At 40.7% G+C, this 25,328-nt stretch overlaps 2 protein-coding genes across 2 annotated transcripts in view; both read left to right on the forward strand.

The window, feature by feature from the left end:
- The first annotated feature begins 1,126 nt into the window (after window positions 1–1,126).
- LOC110494641 (transmembrane protein 51) lies at window positions 1,127–17,849 on the forward strand. The gene is made up of 3 exons (XM_021569885.3): window positions 1,127–1,408; window positions 14,406–14,887; window positions 15,664–17,849. Exons 2-3 carry the CDS (start codon window positions 14,502–14,504, stop codon window positions 16,085–16,087), a joined length of 810 nt encoding a protein of 269 aa, XP_021425560.1. The 5' UTR covers window positions 1,127–1,408; window positions 14,406–14,501; the 3' UTR covers window positions 16,088–17,849.
- A 1,739-nt stretch (window positions 17,850–19,588) lies between these two features.
- Window positions 19,589–25,328, forward strand: part of LOC110494642 (ski oncogene) — a 54,657-nt gene continuing 48,917 nt past the window's right edge. The window contains exon 1 of the mRNA XM_021569886.3: window positions 19,589–22,920. Within this exon, the coding sequence (XP_021425561.3) occupies window positions 22,021–22,920 (900 nt within the window). The 5' untranslated portion in view covers window positions 19,589–22,020. The remainder of the gene's footprint in view (window positions 22,921–25,328) is intronic.

Below are 25,328 nucleotides of genomic sequence, written 5' to 3' on the forward strand. Positions count from 1 at the left end.
ACAAGGCTGTCAGCTATGGGCGTCACCCCAGCACCCTAGTGAACACAGTCATATAGAGATACAAAGCGGGAACTTTAGACTAGTTCAAACTAGTTAACTGTGGTTGTGAGATGTGGTGTGAACATCAATGGCTTATGTGTTACAGAAAACACACACTATACTGTTGACTTTGTTATGGTGTCACAATCTACTTTCAAAACAAGCATATCCCATCCATATATAGTCAGACTACTGACAACAGAACAAAGGGGCAATTTCCATTAAATGAGAAAGAGAGTTTATATAGTATGTTTTCAAATAGATGCTTATTAAGTAATAATGTACATTGTGGCATTGCAGATTCTTTTTACATTATGGAGCACTTGTGTTTAATGTACTCAATAATAAAATATATAAATGCTATCTAAAATTAACTTTATTTCAGTTTGTTATGAGCACAAGAAAATCGAGTAGTTATAATTTTATTTTCACTTGGATTTAGTCTGCTCAGGAACTTCTCAGACAGGCCTATTTGGGGGAATAGAATTGTCAATCCAAGTTTATTTGAATTTTATGGGGAATTGCATCTCAGTGTTTGATGCATCACTACTGACACCCTGGTTTGAATCCAGGCTGTACAAATGCATGACATGTTACAAATTCTCATTTTCTGTTAGCTAGGTGTCTAATGTTAGCTAGTCGTTAGGGAAAAGTATACAGGGGGTTGGTGGCACCTTGAATAGGTAGGACGGGCTTGTGGTAATGGCTGGAGAGGAATGGCAAATATATAAAAAACATGGTTTCTGTGTGGTTGATCCAATTCCATTCGCTCCGTTCCAGCCAACATTATTAGCCGGTTAGGAGTTAGGTTTAGCTAACATGCTAAGTAGTTGAATAGTAGCAAAGTTGCTAATTATCTAAAATGCTGAAGTTGTCTGTGATCAGATTTGAACACACACCCTTTGGGTTACTAGACTTTCACATTATACGCTCACCCATCCACCCTGACTAACCACCCTACTTTCGTTTTCCCCTTTTAAGTAACCTTCTGTCTTATGTAACCATACCAAATACAAAACGTAACATACACTGATTTGACGGGCCCGGATTACTATGTTACGTCTCATCTATGAGACCAGGTTGCCTTATAAAAAGTGAGACTACGTGCTCTATGACCAAGGAACAAAGAGTTAACGCTTTACAATAGGGGGGAAGTTGGACAAAGTTCCTGTCTAACATATTCCCTGAATTCTATAGAGACTACCATCGGGGGAAATACACACGTTAATACATATTTCAGATTGTGTAAATAGCAGGATTACATTCTGGATACTGGGGTAGCAATATCATAATTTTGAAGACACCTGCGATACATCAGGTATTCGATTGGGAGGGAATTCATTGGGCGTTTACCGCTGGAAAGAATAAGGTAAGGCCGTCTCAAATTGCAAATCACCTTGACAGTTTGAGCAGTGTTCAGACTGACTATTATATTATCTGTGAAGTATTAGGCCGTGTTATCTGATAACACAAAATCGCAGTTCTTATGGCAAGATGTCAAGAGTTACAAGTGATCTAATGCCACAGAGTTTGTAACATGATTTCAGTTCCTCCCCACTACAAACACCTTCGCTCAAATGGCTGGCAGCGATACATTGTTTTGGGATTCGGGAGGGAGAATTGTAGTCAAATTGATACATTAAGTTGGTAGTAGTCTGATTTAATCATGATGTAATGCAGTTAATTGGTCTGTGAAATCGTGTAAATGCCCCTTAGAAGCTAGCCCTTAATGAGTCTGTTAGATTACATTTTTCATAAAGTAAGGGTCATTGGAAAAGGCGTCTTCTGTAAGGGGGTGTTTTGTAAGGAAGCGCAACGTTCGGTCTGAACATTAACACGCATTGTTTAAGGTATGGTTTTGGAAGCATACGGACCTTATTTTTCATATCAGCGAGAAATATATATTTTTTTAAACTTAAATTGATACACACTTTTCTTATAGGGATAGAGTTTCCACAAGGCCATATTTCCATGTTATAGCGCTCGTTTAAAGAAATCGGATGGAAGATGGTGGACTAGCTGTGCTAATTAGCTATCTGCATCTCCGAACACGTGTGTATACGGAAGACCGAGACTCCACAAAGGTGTCACTGAAGTTTGCTTGATGTCCTTTGGATGGTGGACCATACTTGACACACACAGGGAACTGTTGACCATCAAACCCAGCAGTGTTGCAGTTCTTGAGACAAGCCTGGCACCTACTACCATAACCTGTTAAAAGGGCTTGAAAAATCTGCTTGAAAATATATGGCAAGGTTTGAAAATGGTTGTCTAGCGATGATTAACAACCAATTTGATTGAGCTTGAAGAATTTAGAAAGTATAAATGGGCAAATAATGTACAATCCAGGTGTGTAAAGCTCTTAGAGACTTACCCAGAAGGCATGTGAGTACTTATGTAAATTAGATATTTATGTATTTCATTTTCAGTAGTCTATCAAATTGGTTGTTGATTACTGCTAAACAACCATTTTTGAGTCTTGCCATTGGTTTTCAAGCAGATTTAAGTAAACTGTATGTAACTCACCACATAGGAACATTCACTGTCTTGGTAAGCAACTCCAGTGTAGATTTGGCCTTGTTTGAGGTTATTGTCCTGTTGAAAGGTGAAATAATCTCCCAATGTCTGATAGAAAGCAGACAACCAGGTTTTCTTCTAGGATTTTGCCTGTGCTCAGCTTTTTATCCTGAAAAACTTCCCAGACCTTAACGATTACAAACTTACCCATAACATAATGCAGCCACTGCTATGCTTGAAAATATTAAGAGTGGTACTCAGTAATGTGTTTTATTGGATTTGCCTCAAACATACGTTTCTATTCAGGACAAAAAGTGAATTGCTTAGAGAAATGTTTTACAGTATTACTACTAATATTATTATTATTAGTGGTTAGAGCATTGGGCCAGTAACCGAAAAGGTGCTAGATCAAATCCTCGAGATGACATGGTACAAATCTGTCGTTCTGCCCCTGAACAAGGCAGTTAACCCACTGTTCCTAGGCCGTCATTGTAAATAAGAATTAGTTCTTAACTGACTTGCCTAGTTAAATAAAGTTTAAATTAAATAAAAAGTGCCTTGTTGCAAACAGGATGCATGTTTTGGAATATTTTTATTTCCTTTTCACTCTGTCAATTAGTATAGTATTGCGGAGTAACTACAATGTTGTTGATCCATCCTCAGTTTTCTCCTATGACAGCCATTAATCTCTGTAACTGTTCTAAAGTTACCATTGGCCTCATGGTGAAATCCCTGAGCGGTTTCCATCCTCTCCGGCAACTGAGTTAGGAAGGACGCCTGTATCTTTGTCGTGACTGGATGTATTGATACACCATCCAAAGTGTAATTAATAACTTCACTGTGCTCAAAGGGATATTCAATGTCAGCTTTTTTTTTTTACCCATCTACTAATAGGTGCCCTTCTTTACGAGGCATTGGAAATCCTCCCTGGTCTTTGTGGTTGAATCTGTGTTTGAAATGCACTTCTCGTCTGAGGGATAATTATATGTGTGGGGTACAGAGAAGATGTAGTCATTCAAAAATCATGTCAAACACTATTATTGCACAAAGTGAGTCCATGCAACTTATTATGTGACTTGTTAGGCACATTTTTACTCCTGAACTTAGTTAGGCTTGCCGTAACAAAGGGGTTGGATACTTATTGATTCAAGAAATTTCAGTTTAATTTATTTACTTTTTTTAATATATAAAAATTGAAATGTCATCATTCCGCTTTGACATTATGGAGTATTGTGTGTGTGTGTGTAGGCCAGTGACAACATCTCAATGTAATCCATTTTAAATTCAGGCTGTAACACAACAAAATCTGGAAAAAGGCGAGGAGTGTGAATAGTTTCTGAAGGCACTGTAGGCTATATGCCTATTTTTGTTGAAGAACCAGGGCTTCAAAAAACATTACTCAACCAAATGGTTAATTGTTTTGTTTGCGCAATGTTTCCTGTCCTTTTCTTCTATTTCAGTCACTCGGTGTGGTCATAAGAGGTTATTTATCATCTGTCACCTCTGGAATCAGCTTAGTCTGGATTTCCATGGGACTGTGACACGTGCCAAGAAGTTAGATGACTTAAACCTGTTACAATTTACACAATAGGAAACATTAATTACCTTAACATGTAAAGTATTTTTTGTGTACATTGATCAGAACACTGTTTCCTAATGAGTTTGAACTATGTAGGTGTGGGATTTGAGTCTGTCTAGCTGTAGCCTCTAAAACATGTTCACTCTATGGTCCCATTTCCATTGTAGTTGGGTGTTATTCTGATTGGTTAAAACTCAATTTCAGCCTCTGTCTATTCCACAAGATACCACTGGCTAAATCTATGATGTTAAAATACCTATTTACCCTGTTCCATCTGACTGTGCAATCCACTGTCTCATCAGCCCAGCCAGGCAGTTTATAAACTTGATTTCCACTATAGAAATTCTTACATTTCTTTTAGACTAAGATTTAGTTTTCAACAGCTTAGATTTGTATAAGCCTTGCTGTCTGTCTCTCCGACATTTGCAACATTGTTTCAATATTCAAATTCGATCTCCAGCTGTCCAATAGTAATGAATGTGTTGGGAAGAGACAGACCGGTAGGCAGCTTTTCTCAGCCAGTCAAATCTTGAATCAGCATTGTTCGTACATGCATACAGTTGAAGTTGGAAGTTTACATACACCATAGCCAAATACATTTAAACTTAGTTTTTCACAATTCTTGACATTTAATCCGAGTAAAAATTCCCTGTCTTAGGTCAGTTAGGATGACCACTTTATTTTAAGAACGTGAAATGACAGAATAATCGTAGAGAGAATGTTTTATTTCTTTCATTACATTCCCAGTGGGTCAGAATTTTACATACACTCAATTAGTATTTGGTAGCATTGCCTTTAAATTCTTTAACTTGGATCAAACGTTTTGGGTACCAAAGTACACCTCTAGGAGACAGAACGCGTCTCCTTCCTGACCGGTATGATTTGGAAATTGCTCCCAAGAATGAACCAGACTTGTAGAGGTCTACAAAAAAAATTCTGAGTTCTTGGCTGATTTCTTTTGATTTTTTTCTATGATGTCAAGTAAATGGGCACTGAGTTTGAGGGGAGGCCTTGAAATACATCCACAGGTACCCTTCCAATTGACTCATGTCAATTAGATTATCAGAAGCTTCTAAAGCCATGACATCATGTTCTGGAATTTTCCAAGCTGTTTAACTTCTTGGTGACAGGGGGACAGTTTAGAATAGCTTGGATGAATAAGGTGCCCAGAGTAAACTGTCTGCTACTCTGTCCCAGATGCTACTATATGCATCTCATTAGTAGTATTGGATAGAAAACACTCTGAAGTTTCTACAACTGTTTGAATGATGTCTGTGAGTATAACAGAACTCATATGGCAGGTGAAAACCTGAGACAAATCCAACCAGGAAGTGGGAAATCTGAGGTTTGTAGTTTAATTTAAGTGATTGCCTATCCAATATACAGTGTCTATGGGGCCAGATTGCACTTCCCAAGGCTTCCAGCAGATGTCAAGTCTTTAGAAAGTTGTGAGGCTTCTATTGTGGAAGGGTGTCAAATAAACGCGGTTTCAACAAGTGGACTAGGCTGAAGCCAATCAGTTGTTTACTGCGCGGTCACGCTGTTCCTTCTTTTTCCTCTGTAATGAATACGCTATTGTCCGGTTGGAATATTATTGAAGATTTATTATGAAAAGACCCTAAGGATTGATTGTATGCGTCGTTTGACATGTTTCTACAAACTGTAATGGAACTCTTGACCTTCCAGACCTTTCGTCTGGATTTTGAGCTCGCGCATTGTGCCTTTGGAATAGTGAACTAAACGCACAAACAAAACGGAGGTATTTGGACATAAATATGGACGTAATCGAACAAAACAAACATTTCTTGTGGGTTCCGACGAAGATCAGCAAAGGTAAGTGAAGATTTATAATGCTATTTATGACTTTTGTTGACTCCACAATTTGGCGTGTAACTGTATGGCTCGCTTTTGTGGCTGAACGCTGTTCTCAGATTATTGAAAATTGTGCTTTTGCTTTTTTGAAATCGGACACAGCGGTTGCATTAAGAACAAGTTTCTCTTTAATTCTATGTAAAACATGTATTTAATACATGTACATTTAATGTATTTTATATAAGTTTATGATGAGTATTTCTGTTATTTGATGTGGCTCTGCAATTTCTCCGGATGTTTTGGAGGCATTTCTGAACATGGCGCCAATGTAAACTGAGGTTTTTGGATGTAAATATGAACTTGATCGATCAAAACATACATGTATTGTGTAACATTAAGTCCTGGGAGTGTCATCTGATGAAGATCGTCAAAGGTTAGTGATTAATTGTATCTAGATTTCTGTTTTTTGTGACACCTCTCTTTGGTTGGAAAATGGCTGAATGCTTTCTGTGACTAGTTGCTGACCAAACATAATGATATGTTCTGCTTTTGCCGAAAAGCCTTTTTGAAATCGGACACTGTGGTTGGATTAACGAGAAGTGTATCTTTTAAAATGGTGTAAAATACTTGTATGGTTGAGGAATTTTAATTGAGATTTCTGTTGTTTTGAATTTGGCGCCCTGCAATTTCACTGGCTGTTGGCGAGGTGGGACGCTAGCATCCCGAACGATCCCAGAGAGGTTAAGGCAAGAAACAGAGCATGCTTCTTTTTTTTCCCACCTTTTTCAACTCCATCGCGAACCTCATGTAATATAGGCCTATATGTTTTGGTAAGGTTTGTATCACAACTAAAGTGGCCAAATAACTTTTTTAAATGAAGCCCATTAAGCCACTTTACAATGGGTGTAAGACTAGAATGGGTGTAAGCGTGAGTTTCAAGTTAATAAGGGAAGATCATTTTCACCATAAAAATTCACCTTTATAATAATTGGATAAGGGTATAGAAATTGGATAAGGACACGCTCAGTTGCGTCCCCGGTGTGTCTGTCTTCACTTGTAGCCTGTGCGAAAGACACGAACACGTGAAAGAGAGGTGCTTTGGCACGTAGCAGGGAGTTGGGAATTTATAATGATTATATTCAGCCGAAGGGCACAACGTTTTAAAATCATCATTAATTGCATCATGCAGCCTTAGAATGTATTAAAATCAAAACACATATAGCCCAACATCACAACTACAGTTACACTATATGCTTAGAGTTATTTATGTAAGAGTACCTGTTTCTTTGTTAAACGCTCAGCGCAGAATAGCCGCATGGGTGCACTCCTTCAAATCGTTTGGAGAAAATAGCCTTTCTATTTTACTCAGCTATGTTCAGTTGTGTTCTTCATGCTATAAAATAACATTAAATAATGCCATGGAATTCAAAGCAAATCTTGCCTGGTAAGTTAACTAGTTTAGCCCACAGCCATATGGCATAACCAGGTCAGGACCTGACATAAGGACAACTCAGAGTATGCTATTCTGTTCTTCTGAAATAGACTACATTTTCTTCATATCATGTTTCTTTAGACCTGTCTAAAATAATGACTTTATTGTGAAGGTGTAGGCTATATTACATAGATTTGTTAGACTTATTTAAAATGTAGAGGTTCCAAAGGTCTGCATCAGTGGCTTGTAGGAAGCCAGGAGTTGCTACATTTTTTTATGTTAATTAACAGTTTATTACCGTGAGACCTGCAGTTATTTGCGTGACAATCACTGGCTGACATTTTCATGACGCCACAGCCATAAACCTGGCTCCTACTACTATACCCCATTCAAAGGCACTTCGATTTTTTGTCTTGCCCACTCACCCTCTGAATGGCACACATACACGATCCTCCTCATCTACACTGATTTTTGAAGTGCATTTAACAAGTGACATCAATAAGGGATCATAGCTTTGACCTTGTCAGCCTGTCATGGAATGAGCAGGTGTTCTTAATGTTTTGTGTCCTCTGTGTATATCCTATTGTGTACATATCAGTTGTATTACTATGCATACTACTTTCCTGTAATTACTTTTTATTTGTTTTAATTTTGACTTGATTAGTGTTGAAGGAGCTAGCATGTACACATTTCACTGCACCTTTTATACCTGCTGGAAACTGTGCACGTGACAATTTTGTATTTGATTTGCGCCACACGCCAACTTACTGTTTAAGTTCCTTGAAACAGGGGACTCTGGCTTGGCGTAATAGAAGATTCTCATTGAGTCTGCTGTTGTACAGAATCTTGCACTATGACTGCACTTTTTGGATGAAACAGGGGACTCTGGCTTGGCGTAATATAAGATTCTCATTGAGTCTGCTGTTGTACAGAATCTTGCACTATGACTGCACTTTTTGGATGAAACAGGGGACTCTGGCTTGGCGTAATAGAAGATTCTCATTGAGTCTGCTGTTGTACAGAATCTTGCACTATGACTGCACTTTTTGGATGAAACAGGGGACTCTGGCTTGGCGTAATAGAAGATTCTCATTGAGTCTGCTGTTGTACAGAATCTTGCACTATGACTGCACTTTTTGGATGAAACAGGGGACTCTGGCTTGGCGTAATAGAAGATTCTCATTGAGTCTGCTGTTGTACAGAATCTTGCACTATGACTGCACTTTTTGGATGAAACAGGGGACTCTGGCTTGGCGTAATAGAAGATTCTCATTGAGTCTGCTGTTGTACAGAATCTTGCACTATGACTGCACTTTTTGGATGAAACAGGGGACTCTGGCTTGGCGTAATAGAAGATTCTCATTGAGTCTGCTGTTGTACAGAATCTTGCACTATGACTGCACTTTTTGGATGAAACAGGGGACTCTGGCTTGGCGTAATAGAAGATTCTCATTGAGTCTGCTGTTGTACAGAATCTTGCACTATGACTGCACTTTTTGGATGAAACAGGGGACTCTGGCTTGGCGTAATAGAAGATTCTCATTGAGTCTGCTGTTGTACAGAATCTTGCACTATGACTGCACTTTTTGGATGAAACAGGGGACTCTGGCTTGGCGTAATAGAAGATTCTCATTGAGTCTGCTGTTGTACAGAATCTTGCACTATGACTGCACTTTTTGGATGAAACAGGGGACTCTGGCTTGGCGTAATATAAGATTCTCATTGAGTCTGCTGTTGTACAGAATCTTGCACTATGACTGCACTTTTTGGATGAAACAGGGGACTCTGGCTTGGCGTAATAGAAGATTCTCATTGAGTCTGCTGTTGTACAGAATCTTGCACTATGACTGCACTTTTTACAACGTCTGTATTTGCTGTAGAGCACCTGACTTTAGTGCAGGGGTTCTTCATCTTTTCTAGCCTGACACCCAAATGACAGATTCTGTGTTTTCCTGGGACCCAAGCTTAGGAAAATATGCAGCTATACATAAATATCGGTACATTTCATTGCCCTCATGCCTAAAACAAATGCAGTTTAGGCCATAACAATGACATTAAATATCTATTCATGTTTATTTTCCCCCATTTAAAAACACACTTACATATCTGTCTAAGTTGGAACTGGTGCTGTTAAAATACAATAAATCATTTTTAATTCTCAACTGGAATAAACTGATTTATCACATCACACAGATGTAGACCAGGAAACAAACAAACACACACACACACACAGTCCCAATGAGAGGTGTGTGGCTGGTTGAAGTTCTCATGTGTATTTGGGCTCTGTTTTTGACAGTGCAACTCTGAGGTGATGCTCAGCCTTGAAATGTAGTTTCTGTACTTGTTTTTTTTTTAAGAATGTCAGAGTTGAGAACCTTGACTCACATATAGGTATGTGGTGCCAAACTGGACCAGAACATCTACTGCTTTCTCAGTCAGGCAGGAGACCGCTTCCTGCTGAAGATGAACAACCCAGAACTGTGTGTGTGTGTGTTTGCCTCTAACAGCATCTTGCTTCAATCAGTTTATTCGAGTTAAGAATACAAAATTATTAAATGTATTTTAACAGCAACAGTTCCAACTAGACTTTCTGAACATTTTTCATCTTCTGTACTGTTCCTAGGATTGCACTATCAGTAGCTAGCTTGCTTTGGTGAATGTTATCTATTAGCTGTGTATGAGAGTTAGTACTTTCTTATTTCTGCTTATTACCTGTTATAAAATGACGACAATGCCTTGCTAGCTGACTTTTCCACTGTCAGAAGCACTGTTTCCTGAAGCATTCTACCCTGTTCTGAAAAAACTCTCTGGGTTTACCACCATGCTGTGGATGTTGGGTCAGGACATATCGTTTTATTCATTTGTTCGTTTTGAGAGACTAATTACTATGCACTTCACCGCACTAAACACATTGTGTGCGCTCCTCGTTATAAAATGTGTATGAAAGAGGGAGAAACTCATCGCTGTATATTGAGTTCAGTCAGACCTTGTGGCTAGCATGAGTCCATGTGATAACAGCGGTGAGTGATGGCGAGTGGGAATGACGAGTAGCAGGCAGCGCATCATCGGCTCGTTGTGTGTGTCGCGGCGTGATCTTCACGAAAACTGCAGAAAAAAGATCTGGTGAACCGCGAAGCACACAGGCACACAGGCACACACCTCTCTCGCGACGCAACTGCCAAACTGAGCAGAGACCGCTGCTAAGCAGAGAGCGCCGATGCACTTGGCCAAATCACTTCCAGTAATTAATGATTAGTAATTAAATAATGATACATTTACTCTTGACACATCGCAACCCACCATTAACAGGTCCATGTGTCACGACCCATACTTTAAAGCCTGCTTTAGTGTAATGTGATTGCTTGTCACCTTGAAAGCACACCAAGCACATTGTTGCTATAGGAGGCTTTTTCATACATTCATGCTTCTGATATTGTCACTGTACCATAACATTCATGCCAATACTTTTCCGTGATAGGTGCAGTGCATGCCTTCAACTGCCATCCTTCACATTAAGGTGTAAGGTTTTGTTGGATAGTGTCTTCAGGGCATATTTAGACCTGCACTGCAAAGCTGTTCACACTTTTCACCACAGTCTTTTATTTCCACCTGAAGCATCTCTTCTAGTGATCCAACAAGTCAAACCATTTAATATCTTGGCTGACAGGTACATGTAAATGGCATGCATGTATTTTTAGACAGTTATGCATTCAAATATATACAGTGCCTTGCGAAAGTATTCGGCCCCCTTGAACTTTGCGACCTTTTGCCACATTTCAGGCTTCAAACATAAAGATATAAAATTGTATTTTTTTGTGAAGAATCAACAACAAGTGGGACACAATCATGAAGTGGAATGACATTTATTGGATATTTCAAACTTTTTTAACAAATTAAAAACTGAAAAATTGGGTGTGCAAAATTATTCAGCCCCCTTAAGTTAATACTTTGTAGCGCCACCTTTTGCTGCGATTACAGCTGTAAGTCGCTTGGGGTATGTCTCTTGGATTGGATGGATGGAGAGCATTTGTGAAAAGCAGTTTTCAGTTCTTTCCACAGATTCTCGATTGGATTCAGGTCTGGACTTTGACTTGGCCATTCTAACACCTGGATATGTTTATTCTTGAACCATCCCATTGTAGATTTTGCTTTATGTTTTGGATCATTGTCTTGTTGGAAGACAAATCTCCGTCCCAGTCTCAGGCCATTCTTCCAGAATGGTCCTGTATTTGGCTCCATCCATCTTCCCATCAATTTTAACCATCATCCCTGTCCCTGCTGAAGAAAAGCAGGCCCAAACCATGATGCTGCCACCACCATGTTTGACAGTGGGGATGGTGTGTTCAGCTGTGTTGCTTTTACGCCAAACATAACGTTTTGCATTGTTGCCAAAAAGTTCAATTTTGGTTTCATCTGACCAGAGCACCTTCTGCCACATGTTTGGTGTGTCTCCCAGGTGGCTTGTGGCAAACTTTAAACGACACTTTTTATGGATATCTTTAAGAATTGGCTTTCTTCTTGCCACTCTTCCATAAAGGCCAGATTTGTGCAATATACAACTGATTGTTGTCCTATGGACAGAGTCTCCCACCTCAGCTGTAGATCTCTGCAGTTCATCCAGAGTGATCAGGGGCCTCTTGGCTGCATCTCTGATCAGTCTTCTCCTTGTATGAGCTGAAAGTTTAGAGGGACGGCCAGGTCTTGGTAGATTTGCAGTGGTCTGATACTCCTTCCATTTCAATATTATCGCTTGCACAGTGCTCCTTGGGATGTTTAAAGCTTGGGAAATCTTTTTGTATCCAAATCCGGCTTTACACTTCTTCACAACAGTATCTCGGACCTGCCTGGTGTGTTCCTTGTTCTTCATGATGCTCTCTGTGCTTTTAACGGACCTCTGAGACTATCACAGTGCAGGTGCATTTATACGGAGACTTGATTACACACAGGTGGATTGTATTTATCATCATTAGTCATTTAGGTCAACATTGGATCATTCGGAGATCCTCACTGAACTTCTCAAGAGAGTTTGCTGCACTGAAAGTAAAGGGGCTGAATAATTTTGCACGCCCAATTTTTCAGTTTTGGATTTGTTAAAGTTTGAAATATCCAATAAATGTTGTTCCACTTCATGATTGTGTCCCACTTGTTGTTGATTCTTCACAAAAAAATACAGTTTTATATCTTTATGTTTGAAGCCTGAAATGTGGCAAAAGGTCGCAAAGTTCAAGGGGGCCGAATACTTTCGCAAGGCACTGTATATTATAATGTTGAATACACTTATCACCAAACATTGCATATCAGGAATATTTATTTATTTTATTGAACCTTTATTTAACTAGGCAAGTCAGTTAAGAACAAATTCTTATTTACAATGGCGGCCAAACCCGGACGACGTTGGGCTAATTGTGCGCCGCCCTATGGGACTCGGTTGTGATAGACTGGAATTGAACCAGGTTCTGTAGTGACGCCTCTAGCACTGAGATGCAGTGCCTTAGACCGCTGCTCGACTCAGGAGCCCAAAATATATGCTTCATGAGAAATGTATGCACACTTCATAGGCTGTAGGTTACACACTTAGGCCAAAGTGGTATTATATGTATAGGTTACACACTTAGGCCAAAGTGGTATTATATGTATAGGTTACACACTTAGGCCAAAGTGGTATTATATGTATAGGTTACACACTTAGGCCAAAGTGGTATTATATGTATAGGTTACACACTTAGGCCAAAGTGGTATTATATGTATAGGTTACACACTTAGGCCAAAGTGGTATTATATGTATAGGTTACACACTTAGGCCAAAGTGGTATTATATGTATAGGTTACACACTTAGGCCAAAGTGGTATTATATGTATAGGTTACACACTTAGGCCAAAGTGGTATTATATGTATAGGTTACACACTTAGGCCAAAGTGGTATTATATGTATAGGTTACACACTTAGGCCAAAGTGGTATTATATGTATAGGTTACACACTTAGGCCAAAGTGGTATTATATGTATAGGTTACACACTTAGGCCAAAGTGGTATTATATGTATAGGTTACACACTTAGGCCAAAGTGGTATTATATGCAGACTCCCAGTACAAGTTGTTGTCTTGGTATGGTCAGTTAGAGATCCATCCGAGAGTGACAGATTTCTGTGTGTTTTTGTTTAGGGGCCCTTTTTAGCATTAGGAGCTAAAAGGAAGAAGTACTGTCAGTGTTTGCTGAATCCACGTTAAGGGACTCATAGCATGATATGGAGGTATCACTATGAGACAGTAATTTTGAATATCCACCATTTACAATGTGAAATGCTCTTCCTGACAATTACAATGTGAAATGCTCTAGTTGTAAACTGAAAAGAAACTAGTTGAAGTGCCAGCAGTTTAGAATCTTCTGTTGATTATACTATAGTAATACAACCTCAACACAGCCTGAGCAAAGTGTAGTGTTGTTTTAGCATGATTTAGGAGGGCTAGACCCACAAAGAAATGTTCAGGACATTGTCTGGGTAATATATTGTCACTCGAAATACCAACACATTCAAACAGTGAAGTATTTAAAGACAGGACAATGATAAATTACCATGGTACATATTACGTTGCCATGCACACTACCTCCAACAATACATTTGGATGGATTTCAAATCACAGGGCTAGCTTTTAATTTGGACTTTGTAGTTTTGAAAATTTCTTCGAACTTCACTACAATAGTATAGGCCTACATTATTTCCTGGTGCTTGTTGGTCAATGATTGGCTCATTCATATGATTAATTCAGTTATCTTTAATTGGCACTATTCCAGCGGCTCTTTATCATGTAAAATATATTTGTGAATAACTAAAACGCGGGTAGGTTAATGTGACCCTCCATGAACTTCTCTGGCTTTGGCCCCCTTCCTAGCCACATTGTGTCTATTCCAGGAAGTTGTTCATTGTCATCTGATTTCAGCTAGTCTGAGCCTTTGCCAGTTTTATTGTGCTGCTACATTCCTGCTCCTTAATATAAAAACAACTTTCCTCTCTCCCACATTGCAGATTAGGTCTACGGGGTTCATCCCTTGAGCCTCCTCTCCCCAGTCTGCTGTATCTGATTGTGTGACACTTCTGGTGGGTCCACGTGGGGGGGGGGTGATGTGTTCCAGTGGCGGTCCAGACAGCTCCGGCTATGGGGGCAGCCGGTCCGGCTCCTCATATGCTCTGTGTGCCTTGGGGGTGGGGCTCATAGCCCTGGGCATCGTCATGATCGTGTGGACTGTGGTGCCCGGGGATGCTCCCCAGACAACCAAGGCTCCGGGCAACTTCAGTGTTATTGTACCAGTGGACCATGCTGGGGATGGAGAGAAGGACAGGGAAACAGCGAAGACCTCATCAATAGCCTATGTGCTGGTGGGGGCGGGGGTGGCCATGCTGCTGCTGTCCATCTACCTGGGGGTGAGGAACAAGAGGAGGGGGAGCCAAAGAGGACAGGAGACACAGGTCCCCTTTGTGGACCATGTGGCTGGGGAGGCAAGAGAGATGTGAGTGCTTTAAACAATTTAGATAATCACTAACAGTAACTTATTTTAATCATCCAAGAAGGGGTTCAGAGGCTTCGTTTTCACTATTAACCCATATAACTTAGTTTCTAGAATGATGCCTGCAACATGCCTCCCTTTTGATTGATAATGTTAAAGCACCAGTTTATCTCCACTGAGTGTACAAAACATTAAGAACACCTACCTAATATTGAGTTGTCTTGCCTTCTCACCCTCCGAATGGCACACATACACAATCCATGTCTCAAGGCTTTAAAATCCTTATTTAACCTGTCTCCTCCCCTTCATCTACACTGATTGAAGTGGATTTAACAAGTGACATCAATAAGGGATCATAGCTTTCACCTGGATTCACCTGGTCAGTCTGTCATGGAGAGAGCAGGTGTCCTTAATGTTTTGTACTTTCAAAACTAGCACCAAATGTCATACCAGTACATACCACAAAGTAATTAAGGGATAAAAGTCCATTAGAGGAAAAAATAAACATTGAACATGCACTTATTACCACTACTGGCCGGTGTGGCTAGTTGTGTGTACAACTTCCTGCATTACAAATGGCTCTCATTCGTGAGGTTTACAACAATAGCAGAAACATATCATTACAAAAGCTCTTATTGTTCTGGCAATGGATGTTTTTGTGATTGTGATCAGTTAAGAAGCAGTACTTAGCTTTTCTAGTATCCTTAAAAAAAACATGAAATGTAAATGATTGCTAAAATGTTTTTTTTAAACCGCTGTCCCTGTACATTATTTTGTAGTGCAGGGGAGCCAGCACCAGCCTACGATGTGCCCAGCTATGAGGAGGCGGTCACCAGTGGCCAGTACCCCATACGCCAGAGCAACTTACGCCACAGCACCTCCCAGCTGCCTTCATACGAAGACCTCATCAGTGCTGTGGAAAACGAGGGGGAGGGACCAAGAGCAGTTACTTCAGAGGAGGTTCCTCCCACCACTCCGGCCCTGGATCCCCAGCCCACCCCCGCCACTGCAGCCAACCCCCCCACCCGCAGCAGCAGTCGGGCTAGACGGATACTACGGCCGCTCAGGGTACGCAGAATCAAGTCAGAGAAACTCCATCTGAAGGACTTCCGTTTTAAGGTCCGCAACCCTACTGATGTGAAGGTGACCATTGAACCCATCACGCCACCACCACAGTATGACGACAAGATGCCTGAGTTCTGACAGCGCCCTCGGGCTTGGGAGGACTACAAGCATTGTTTTTCAATGTTGAGTAAAACAACACTATTGCTGGATCAGATGGACTAATAATAATACCATATTTGGAAAGCAGAACCATTATACCAGATGCTTTGTGAATATAGGCCCTGAACTCACATACCATCTCAGAGTAGGAGTGCTGATCTAGGATCTGTCCATGCAATCTTATTCATTATGAACTGAAAGGCAAATCCGATCCTAGTTCAGATCTCCCACTCTAAGACACTTTGTGGATACACGGGCCTTGAGTCCAGAGGCCTGGCTGGGAGTCTTCTTCCTTCACACTGAGACCAAGACACTGACATTGTTGCTTTGAATCAAGATGTTTCTCTGCTCTATCTTGACTTGTTTATTGAAATCTGCTTAATGGCATTTTTATTCCAGGGCTTCTTTATGTGCACTATGCTATCTGTTTAGAACACTGTGGCTGTGTTTGGAAGATAATTCCCTATCTTGTTCTTATCTTGTGCACAAATACATCTTGACATCCAGAAAATGTCCTTAACCTTTTCAGATGGAATGCATAAAATTGTGTCATAACAGTGCCTTGGTAATTGTATTGTATCAGCAGATGTGCCTATTAGGAAACGATCCATGTCATCAGTTTGTCCCACACTGTGATTGCTCATGGACTACTGGAAACAAATGCCCTATGGAAATGGTAGTTTCATGTCTGTCTATACAAAGAATGGCACAACTTTTGAGAATGTGTTTTTATAGTACTACTATGTAGAGGACATGCTGAAGCCAAGGAATAATTAAATACCTTTATGTTGACTGGCCTCTGTCCTCGTGTGTTGACGTTTGGTATTTGGAGAGTATTGAATGTGAATCATGAAAATGGCCATTTTCTATAACTTTAGCAACAATGAAAGGGAATAAGTGTTGTCTCGTCAGTTTTACATTCAAGGGAATAGCAGGTAGAATACCCTGAAGTCCAAATAAACTGAAGACTTTATCTTTGCTAATTTATCTAATTAACTATGCACATTTTTACAGAGTTAAGAGCATTTTGATAAGACTGCTTCAAGGTTTCTTTACTTATGTGGACCGTGAATGAATGTACCTTTCTAGTACTGACCCAGTTCACCTAACTACAGACATGTTTGGGAAGATCATTGGAGAAGCATAATGTTCTTAGAATTTAACGGCAGTTATTTCTTAAAGATTTTTTTGTCATCTGACACTAGGAGGAAAAATTTGAACTATTGGGCTCCCGAGTGGCGCAGCAGTCTAAGGCACTGCAGTGCTAGAGGCATCACTACAGACTCTGGTTCGATTCCAGGCTGTATCACAACCGGCCGTGATTGGGAGTCCCATAGGGTGGCTCACAATTGGCCCAGTGTCCAGATTAGGGTTTGGCAGGGGTAGGCCGTCATTGTAAATAAGAATTTGTTCTTAACTGACTATCCTAGTTTTAAAAAATTAGGGGGGGGGGGGGGGGGTGTACTGTATATGTACTTAGTGTAGGTGACCAAATTCAATAGATAGCACTGTATGAATGACCTCTGGTCTGTAGAATTGGTTTGTGTGTATGCGCTTGTTTCTGTATTGACACACATTTAAATAAGTCATGAAAGGTATTGGGGTAATTGTCTGATTTAAAAAATGTTAAATATCAATGTATTTATTTTAACGTGCAAATCATTATTTTGGGATTCTTGAGAAATAAAATTGACTGAGTTGTTTGTGTTGTATGGATTAAAGATGCATCACAATCTCACACTGAACATGAAATATTTCAATCTTGACCTTCTCACATTAATTCATGTTAATGTCATGTGTAAACAAACAATATGTTGCCCAGAATGTTCTTTAGCCTACGGTTATATAGTAAGATTGTCATTTTTTTTTATATTGCCATAAAATTCCTATGGCTTCCTATTTTTCTTAGTAAATTATATTTTAGCACCCTCTAGTGGTATTAAAAATGAACCCACGTAAAGTGAAGGATTGGGTGGAAGTTTATTCCTGACCATGACGTCAAACCGGGGAAACTGAGCCCAGGGAATGGATTCATTACGTCTTGCAACCGAGTCCATTGAAAAACCCAAACGGAATGTAATAGGCCAGGAACTACGTGCATGTTTATAATAGAAACGATCGTTTTCGTTGCAAAACTTTTTCCGTTTGGAGTAAACGTTTTCTGTTACAAAACATCGGTTTAGTGAAAACCCCCTGGTTATATCATGTGTAGAGCATCACAAAGGGAAAAAATCCACAAAATATTGTCATTAAACTGGGGTGCGTTCAGCAAGACCCAACGTTTTGGAATGTTCGGATTACCCCAGTAATACGCTATGAGGAACAAACATGCCTCTGCCGTATAATAAAGAATCCACGCGGCTCTATTCGTTGCATATCTGTAACGTTCAACATTTGGTTACTGAACATCGTCCTGGTGTGTACTCATTGTCTTCCAACGGTAACTTTACAGTTCAAGAACTAAACGGAAGCAAGCAGAACGTAACGGGGAGGGACCTACCTGAATTTGACCATTGAAACGCTAGTTTTGGTTGCAAAAGGTTTTCCAATTGGAGTAAAATGTTTGTTGCAAAATAATTGGCGTAATGAACTGGTAACACAAATCTTATCTGAAGTGTTAAGGAAATGTATATTTTCTGCACCAAATAATTCAGCATAGGACGCTAATCATAGCTTCCTATTGATTTCAGGAGTTCACATGAACCTATGATGAACACTAACTTGTAGTACACGTTTTTCCAAAAGCACAATGAGGTCCTACTTTTCATGGCTATATCTACAAATGATTAATCGAATATTCAACTTATTCTGTTATGTCGTTCTGCCTGTAAAATAGTAGACTATTAAAGCCTTTTGACAGCTCACCATAGAAATATTTGGGTAACACTTTATTATAACGTTGACAAATAACCGTTAATAAACTGGGCATTATAAATGTTAATAGGTCTACATGTTTACAAATAATGAAATACTTATTAATGGTTTAAGCATTTATAGGCCTTAGCTGATAAGAATTACAATTCATCATAAGTATTGAACATGTATAACCATTTCTAAGCATTCATAATGGTATATTCATGAAAGTTATTTTAAAGTGTTACCTGCTAGGATTTGCTATAATTGCAGTTGTCTTTAAGCTACTAAAATACACAATTGAAATAATTTAACCTATTGTGACTATTAAACAATTTCATAATAATACTAATATTTTGTGTAGTATTAATTTGGAGATCAGGGTTTGATAACTAAATGTACTTATTTATGTTTAGCATTGTGGGGGGAAAACGTTGTAAGGTCATGTTTGGGCTAGGGTTATGTTTGGGCTAGGGTCATGTTTGGGCTAGGGTCATGTTTGGGCTAGGGTCATGTTTGGGCTAGGGTCATGTTTGGGCTAGGGTCATGTTTGGGCTAGGGTTATGTTTGGGCTAGGGTCATGTTTGGGCTAGGGTCATGTTTGGGCTAGGGTCATGTTTGGGCTAGGGTCATGTTTGGGCTAGGGTTATGTTTGGGCTAGGGTCATGTTTGGGCTAGGGTCATGTTTGGGCTAGGGTCATGTTTGGGCTAGGGTCATGTTTGGGCTAGGGTCATGTTTGGGCTAGGGTCATGTTTGGGCTAGGGTCATGTTTGGGCTCGGGGAGACTGGGGCTAAATAGAACACTTTTTTCCTTTTGCTTATTTATGAAAATACTATTTTAGGGCTCTATTCAATCCGTATGTCAGTGTTACAGCATGTTTGAAACGTAAAGGCAATGTTCCTACATTAGCGAGTATTGGAACATTGCTGTGGAATTTGCTTCCATTCAGCCGTAAGAGCATTAGTGAGGTCGGGCACCGATGTTGGGTGATTCTTCCACACCGATCTCGACAAACTATTTCTGTATGAACCTGGCTTTGTGCATGGGGCATTGTCATGCTGAAACAGGAAAGGGCCTTCCCCAAACTATTGCCACAAAGTTGGAAGCACAGAAACGTATAGAATGTATGCTGTATGTTGGCGTTAAGATTTCTCTTCACTGGAACTAAGGGGCCCGAACCATGAAAAACAGCCCCAGACCATTATTCCTCCTCCACCAAACGTTACAGTTGGCACTATGCATTATGGCAGGTAGCGTTCTTCTGGCATCCGCCAAACCCAGATTCGTCCATCTGACTGCCAGATGGTGAAGCGTGATTCATCACTCGAGAGAACACATTTCCACTGCTTCATTGTCCAATGGCGGCAAGCTTTACACCACTCCACCCGACAGTTGGCATTGTGCATGGTGATCTTAGGCTTGTGTGCGGCTGCTCGACCATGGAAACCCAGTTCATGAAGCTCCCAACAATGAACAGTTATTGTGCTGACGTTGCTTCCAGAGGCAGTTTGGAACTCAGTAGTGAGTGTTGCAACAGAGGACAGACGATTTTTGCGTGCTATGCGCTACAGCACTCGGCGGTCCCATTCAGTGAGTTTGTGTGGCCTACCACTTCGCGGCTTAGCCGTTGTTGCTCCTAGACGTTTCCACTTCACAATAACAGCACTTTGAAATTTGATATCATTATGTGAATGTGTCTAACTACCATATAAAATACCATATCATTTTAGGTACACTGCAATACAAATAACCCTGTTACAACTAACCCCCATTGCTAATCTGACTCTAATCTAAGTCTTGTGAGATAAAAAACCTGAAAAGCCCACTTCTTACTGATCAAATGTATTTATATAATTGTAGATACATGGAGAGTGTTCCACAGGTCAATAATCAAAAACGAGAGCCAGCAAGAAAATGTAATTTAGGCAACAACAACAAAAAATATGTGTCCCCCCCTTTGCCCTCAGAACAGCCTCAATTCATTGGGGCATGGACTCCACATGAAAAACCCAGCAGCATTGCAGTTCTTAACAAAAACCGGTGCGCCTGGCACCTACTACCATTCCTCGTTCAAAGATACTTACATCCTTTGTCTTGCCCATTCACCCTCTGAACGGCACATACACAATCCATGTCTCAATTATCTCAAGGTTTAAAAATCCTTCTTTAATCTGTGTCCTCCCCTTCATCTACACTGATTGAAGTGGATTTAACAAGTGACATCAATAAGGGATCATAGCTTTCACCTGGATTAATCTGGTCAGTGTATGTCATGGAAAGAGCAAGTGCTCTTAATGTTTAGTACACTCAGTGTAGATACCACTGACACCAAGACTGTGGTATCACACATATATTTATGAACACTGCCATGGATACATTCATGCATTATAAAGGCTCCTTGGAACTAGTTTTAATAGTTTCAATTGAGATTAATGTATTCTCCCCATTGAGGTCCGACTCCACCCTTACTTTCCAGTCTACTAGGTTTTTTTGTGGCTGCTGTTGCAGCTGCCATGGTATGAGGGGGAGGGACAACTCGTTCAGGGAACAGCCAGCCCGGGGAGTCAGTCACATTCCTGGCCGGGATTCAATGACTGAACCAGACACAAACAAACAGAGAGAGAGAGAGAGAGAGAGAGAGAGAGAGAGGGAGGGGAAAGAGAGAGAGCGAGAGAGAGAGAGGGAGGGGAAAGAGAGAGAGAGAGAGAGAGAGAGGGAGAGAGAGAACGCCAGACTGCTCAGACTTGGCATGTTTGAGGATCACATCGTGCAGACTAGACATAGACATTGCAACCAGAGACTGCTTTGGAGAAGATAAACATTGTATCGTTTTGACGCTCTTATGTGAGTGGTCCGACGGATTTATCTTATCTGTGGACGGGAGAGTTAAGAGTATTTCAACTCAATAGTGTCTTATCCTCATTTTTTTAACAGATAACGACCTGGGCCGGTGGTGACATTCTCTAGTGACATGGAAATGCTCTTTTGGTGGATTTTGAAGACAACTGATTAAAATAGGTCGCGTACATTTGAACTCACTTCTCTAGTGGCAAAAACATGGAGGCTCCATCAAGCTTTCAGCCTCATCCCGGACTTCAGCAAACTCTGAAGCAGTTTCATTTGAGTTCCAGGAGCTCCCTTGGTGGACCTGCGGCGTTCTCCGCTCGGTGGCACCAGGAAATTCTCTTCAACAAAGATGGAAAAACAGCTGAACTGATGCTGGCCATGCCTCCCCTGACACCCCAGGTTTTATCGGGGCCGTTGTTCATTCCATCCGACCGCTCCATCGAAAGGTGCGAAACTGTCCTGGAGCGCGAGACAATTTCTTGTTTCGTGGTCGGCGGCGAGAAACGGCTGTGTCTGCCGCAGATTCTAAACAGTGTTCTGCGGGATTTCTCGCTTCAGCAGATCAACTCGGTGTGCGACGACCTGCATATCTACTGCTCCCGGTGCACTGCCGACCAGCTGGAGATCCTCAAAGTCGTGGGTATCCTGCCCTTCTCTGCCCCATCATGCGGACTGATCACCCAGACGGATGCTGAGCGCCTCTGCAATGCCCTCATTTACTGTGGTATCTACCCTCCTCACTGCAACAAAGAGTTGTCTGGCTCCCTAGAGTTGGAGAGGACGGAAAAAAGCTTCAAAGTATACCACGAATGTTTTGGTAGGTGTAAGGGGTTATTTGTCCCAGAACTGTATACCAGTCCCAATGCCGCCTGTATCCAATGCATGGACTGCAGACTCATGTACCCCACTCACAAGTTTGTGGTCCATAGTCACAAAAGACTAGAGAACCGGACAGTTCACTGGGGGTTCGACTCGGCTAACTGGCGGGTCTATGTTCTCCTGGACCCGGACTATACGGGGAAAGAAGAGAAGGCTGTCCTGGATCAGAACCTCAAAGAAATGAAGGGCAAATTTGACTTCGTGAACAAGTTCTCAAACAAATCATGCCGTGTAAGTCTGTTCAAGTTTTTTTTTTAAGTTTGTGTTTAAAATATCTTTTAACATATTTGATAACATACATTAACATTTAATTAAGTGATAATGCCTTAGAAGCAACCAGTCAGCATTCAGGATTAGACCCACCCGTTGTATAATTAAGCAATAAGGCTCGAGGAGGTGTGGTAAATGGCCCATATACCACGGCTAAGGGCTGTTCTTACGTATGATGCAACGCGGAGTGCTTGGATACAGCCCTTAGCCGTGGTATATTGGCCATATACCACAAACCCTCAAGGTGCCTTATTGCTATTATAAACTGGTAAACAATGTAATTATCAAAAGAAAGAAAGTGGCACACTCCATGTGTAATCTCCTGGCAATTTAATGGGTTTTTACCAACGTTTCGGCATCCGACTTTCTTTATTTTGATAGTTTATAGTTTATTTGCCATTAGTCAGCACCTCCACACAAACTATTATTCTGGGTATGCACCAGCTCATGTTTTTTTTAATCTACCAATGTAATTAGAGCATTAAAACAACTGTTTTGTCATACTGGTGGTATAAGGTCTGATATACCATGGATGTCAGCCACTTGAACCACCCAGTTTATAATTTGTGATAACCTATTGGTTAATGTGTTGTTATTCATTAATCAATGGTAGTGTTTTGAAATAATGGCCCTATTACACAGTTGCGTGTTAAGAACAACTAAGGAAAACTGAATATGATCTTATTGCATGCCATTTAGCCCACAATATTGAGTCATTCCATCACTGTTACATTTGCAACTGACAATGTACAGTAGAGATGACCAACCTGTATATGATGGCCCCTCCCCCTGCCCTGTTCTATTGGTCTCACTCACTCACTCACTCACTCACTCACTCAATCACTCACTCACTCACTCACTCAACACACATTCATACATTCATACACACACACACACACACACACACACACACACACACACACACACACACACACACACACACACACACACACACACACACACAAACACACACACACACATTATTTATTTCCAATCTTTTCCTCTCTGCCTTTTTGCAGTGCAGGTACATTGGTTTAAATTCACATTGAAAAGGTTGTTTTAAAATGTTCCTTTGAAAACAAAAGAACCTCAAACTTTCACACCCTGAGTGGTCCTCCACTCCACTCTCCTTGGATCCCCCATAGGGTAACTCAAGGGCATCTTCATATGACCGTTTTTATTAGTGTCAGAGAAGGGAGGGGGACTGGGGAATCCATTATTGGGCCACAAGGTGGGTTAGGGGATAAGAGTTTAATGAACTATGAGTTATCACAATGTGTGTTAGATCAGGATAGGTTATGTGTATGTGTGTGTGCGTGCGTGCGTGCGAACTTGAGCCCATTGAATGCAGGGTGGTGGAAGGTTTTCAGGGTGAACACTTGCCTGAGGTCTATGGCTGTGCTGCCTGGCTCCACGCGAGGCTCACAGATGTTCAGAGTGGACAAAGGACAGGGAGACATGGTGGCTGTTTCCCTCAGCTCACAACAGCTGTTGAGTGGGACTTAGCTAATGACTGGACACTATGTTTCACTGTGGTGTAACAACTACACTCTGAACAGGAGACAGGCTATGTCTCTTCAATATTCCTCTTAGTGACTTTACATTTCATTATCATTCCTATACAGGAAATTTTGGAATTTGTATGTATTATTAGAAATGAATGGAGGTCTACCTCGACCAAGAGAGGCTTGGTTGAATATTAGTTCTGAGCGATTAACCGAAATATAGATTCTTTTTCAGTTTTTAACAACTAATTGAATGACGTCAGTTCAAATATTTTAAATAAATTGTGTTTTTTTTCTCCAGTGAGCTCAATGCGCATATTGCACAGTTTCTCTAGAGATAAATAACATCCAGCCTGAACAGTGCGATGTAGTAGGGAGTTGTAGTTTCCAACAGGCCAATATTCTACATAGGTTAGCGCATAAAACATGATAATTAACTACAATGACCATAATCCATTATGCATCTACCAGTCTGTGTTTCTTTTAAGCCTGCTATGGAAGAGACAAGAATGCATAATCGTGAGTCTCAACGTCAACAGTGAAGAAGCGACCCCGGGATGCTGGCCTCCTAGGCAGAGTTCCTCTGTCCAGTGTCTGTGTTCTTTCGTCCATCTTAATATTCAATTTTTATTGGTCAGTCTGAGATATGTCTTTTTCTTTGCAACTCTGCTTAGAAGGCCAGCATCCCGGAGTCGCCTCCTCTGTTTCTCAAACTAGACACTCTAATGTACTTGTCCTCTTGCTCAGTTGTGCACCGGGGCCTCCCACTCCACTTTCTATTCTGGTTAGAGCCAGTTTGTGCTGTTCTGTGAAGGGAGTAGTACATACCGCTTTACGAGATCTTCAGTTTCTTGGTAATTTCTC

Source organism: Oncorhynchus mykiss, chromosome 17, assembly GCF_057628025.1.
Source record: "Oncorhynchus mykiss isolate SJ-2025 chromosome 17, ASM5762802v1, whole genome shotgun sequence".
NCBI classification, from domain to species: domain Eukaryota; kingdom Metazoa; phylum Chordata; class Actinopteri; order Salmoniformes; family Salmonidae; genus Oncorhynchus; species Oncorhynchus mykiss.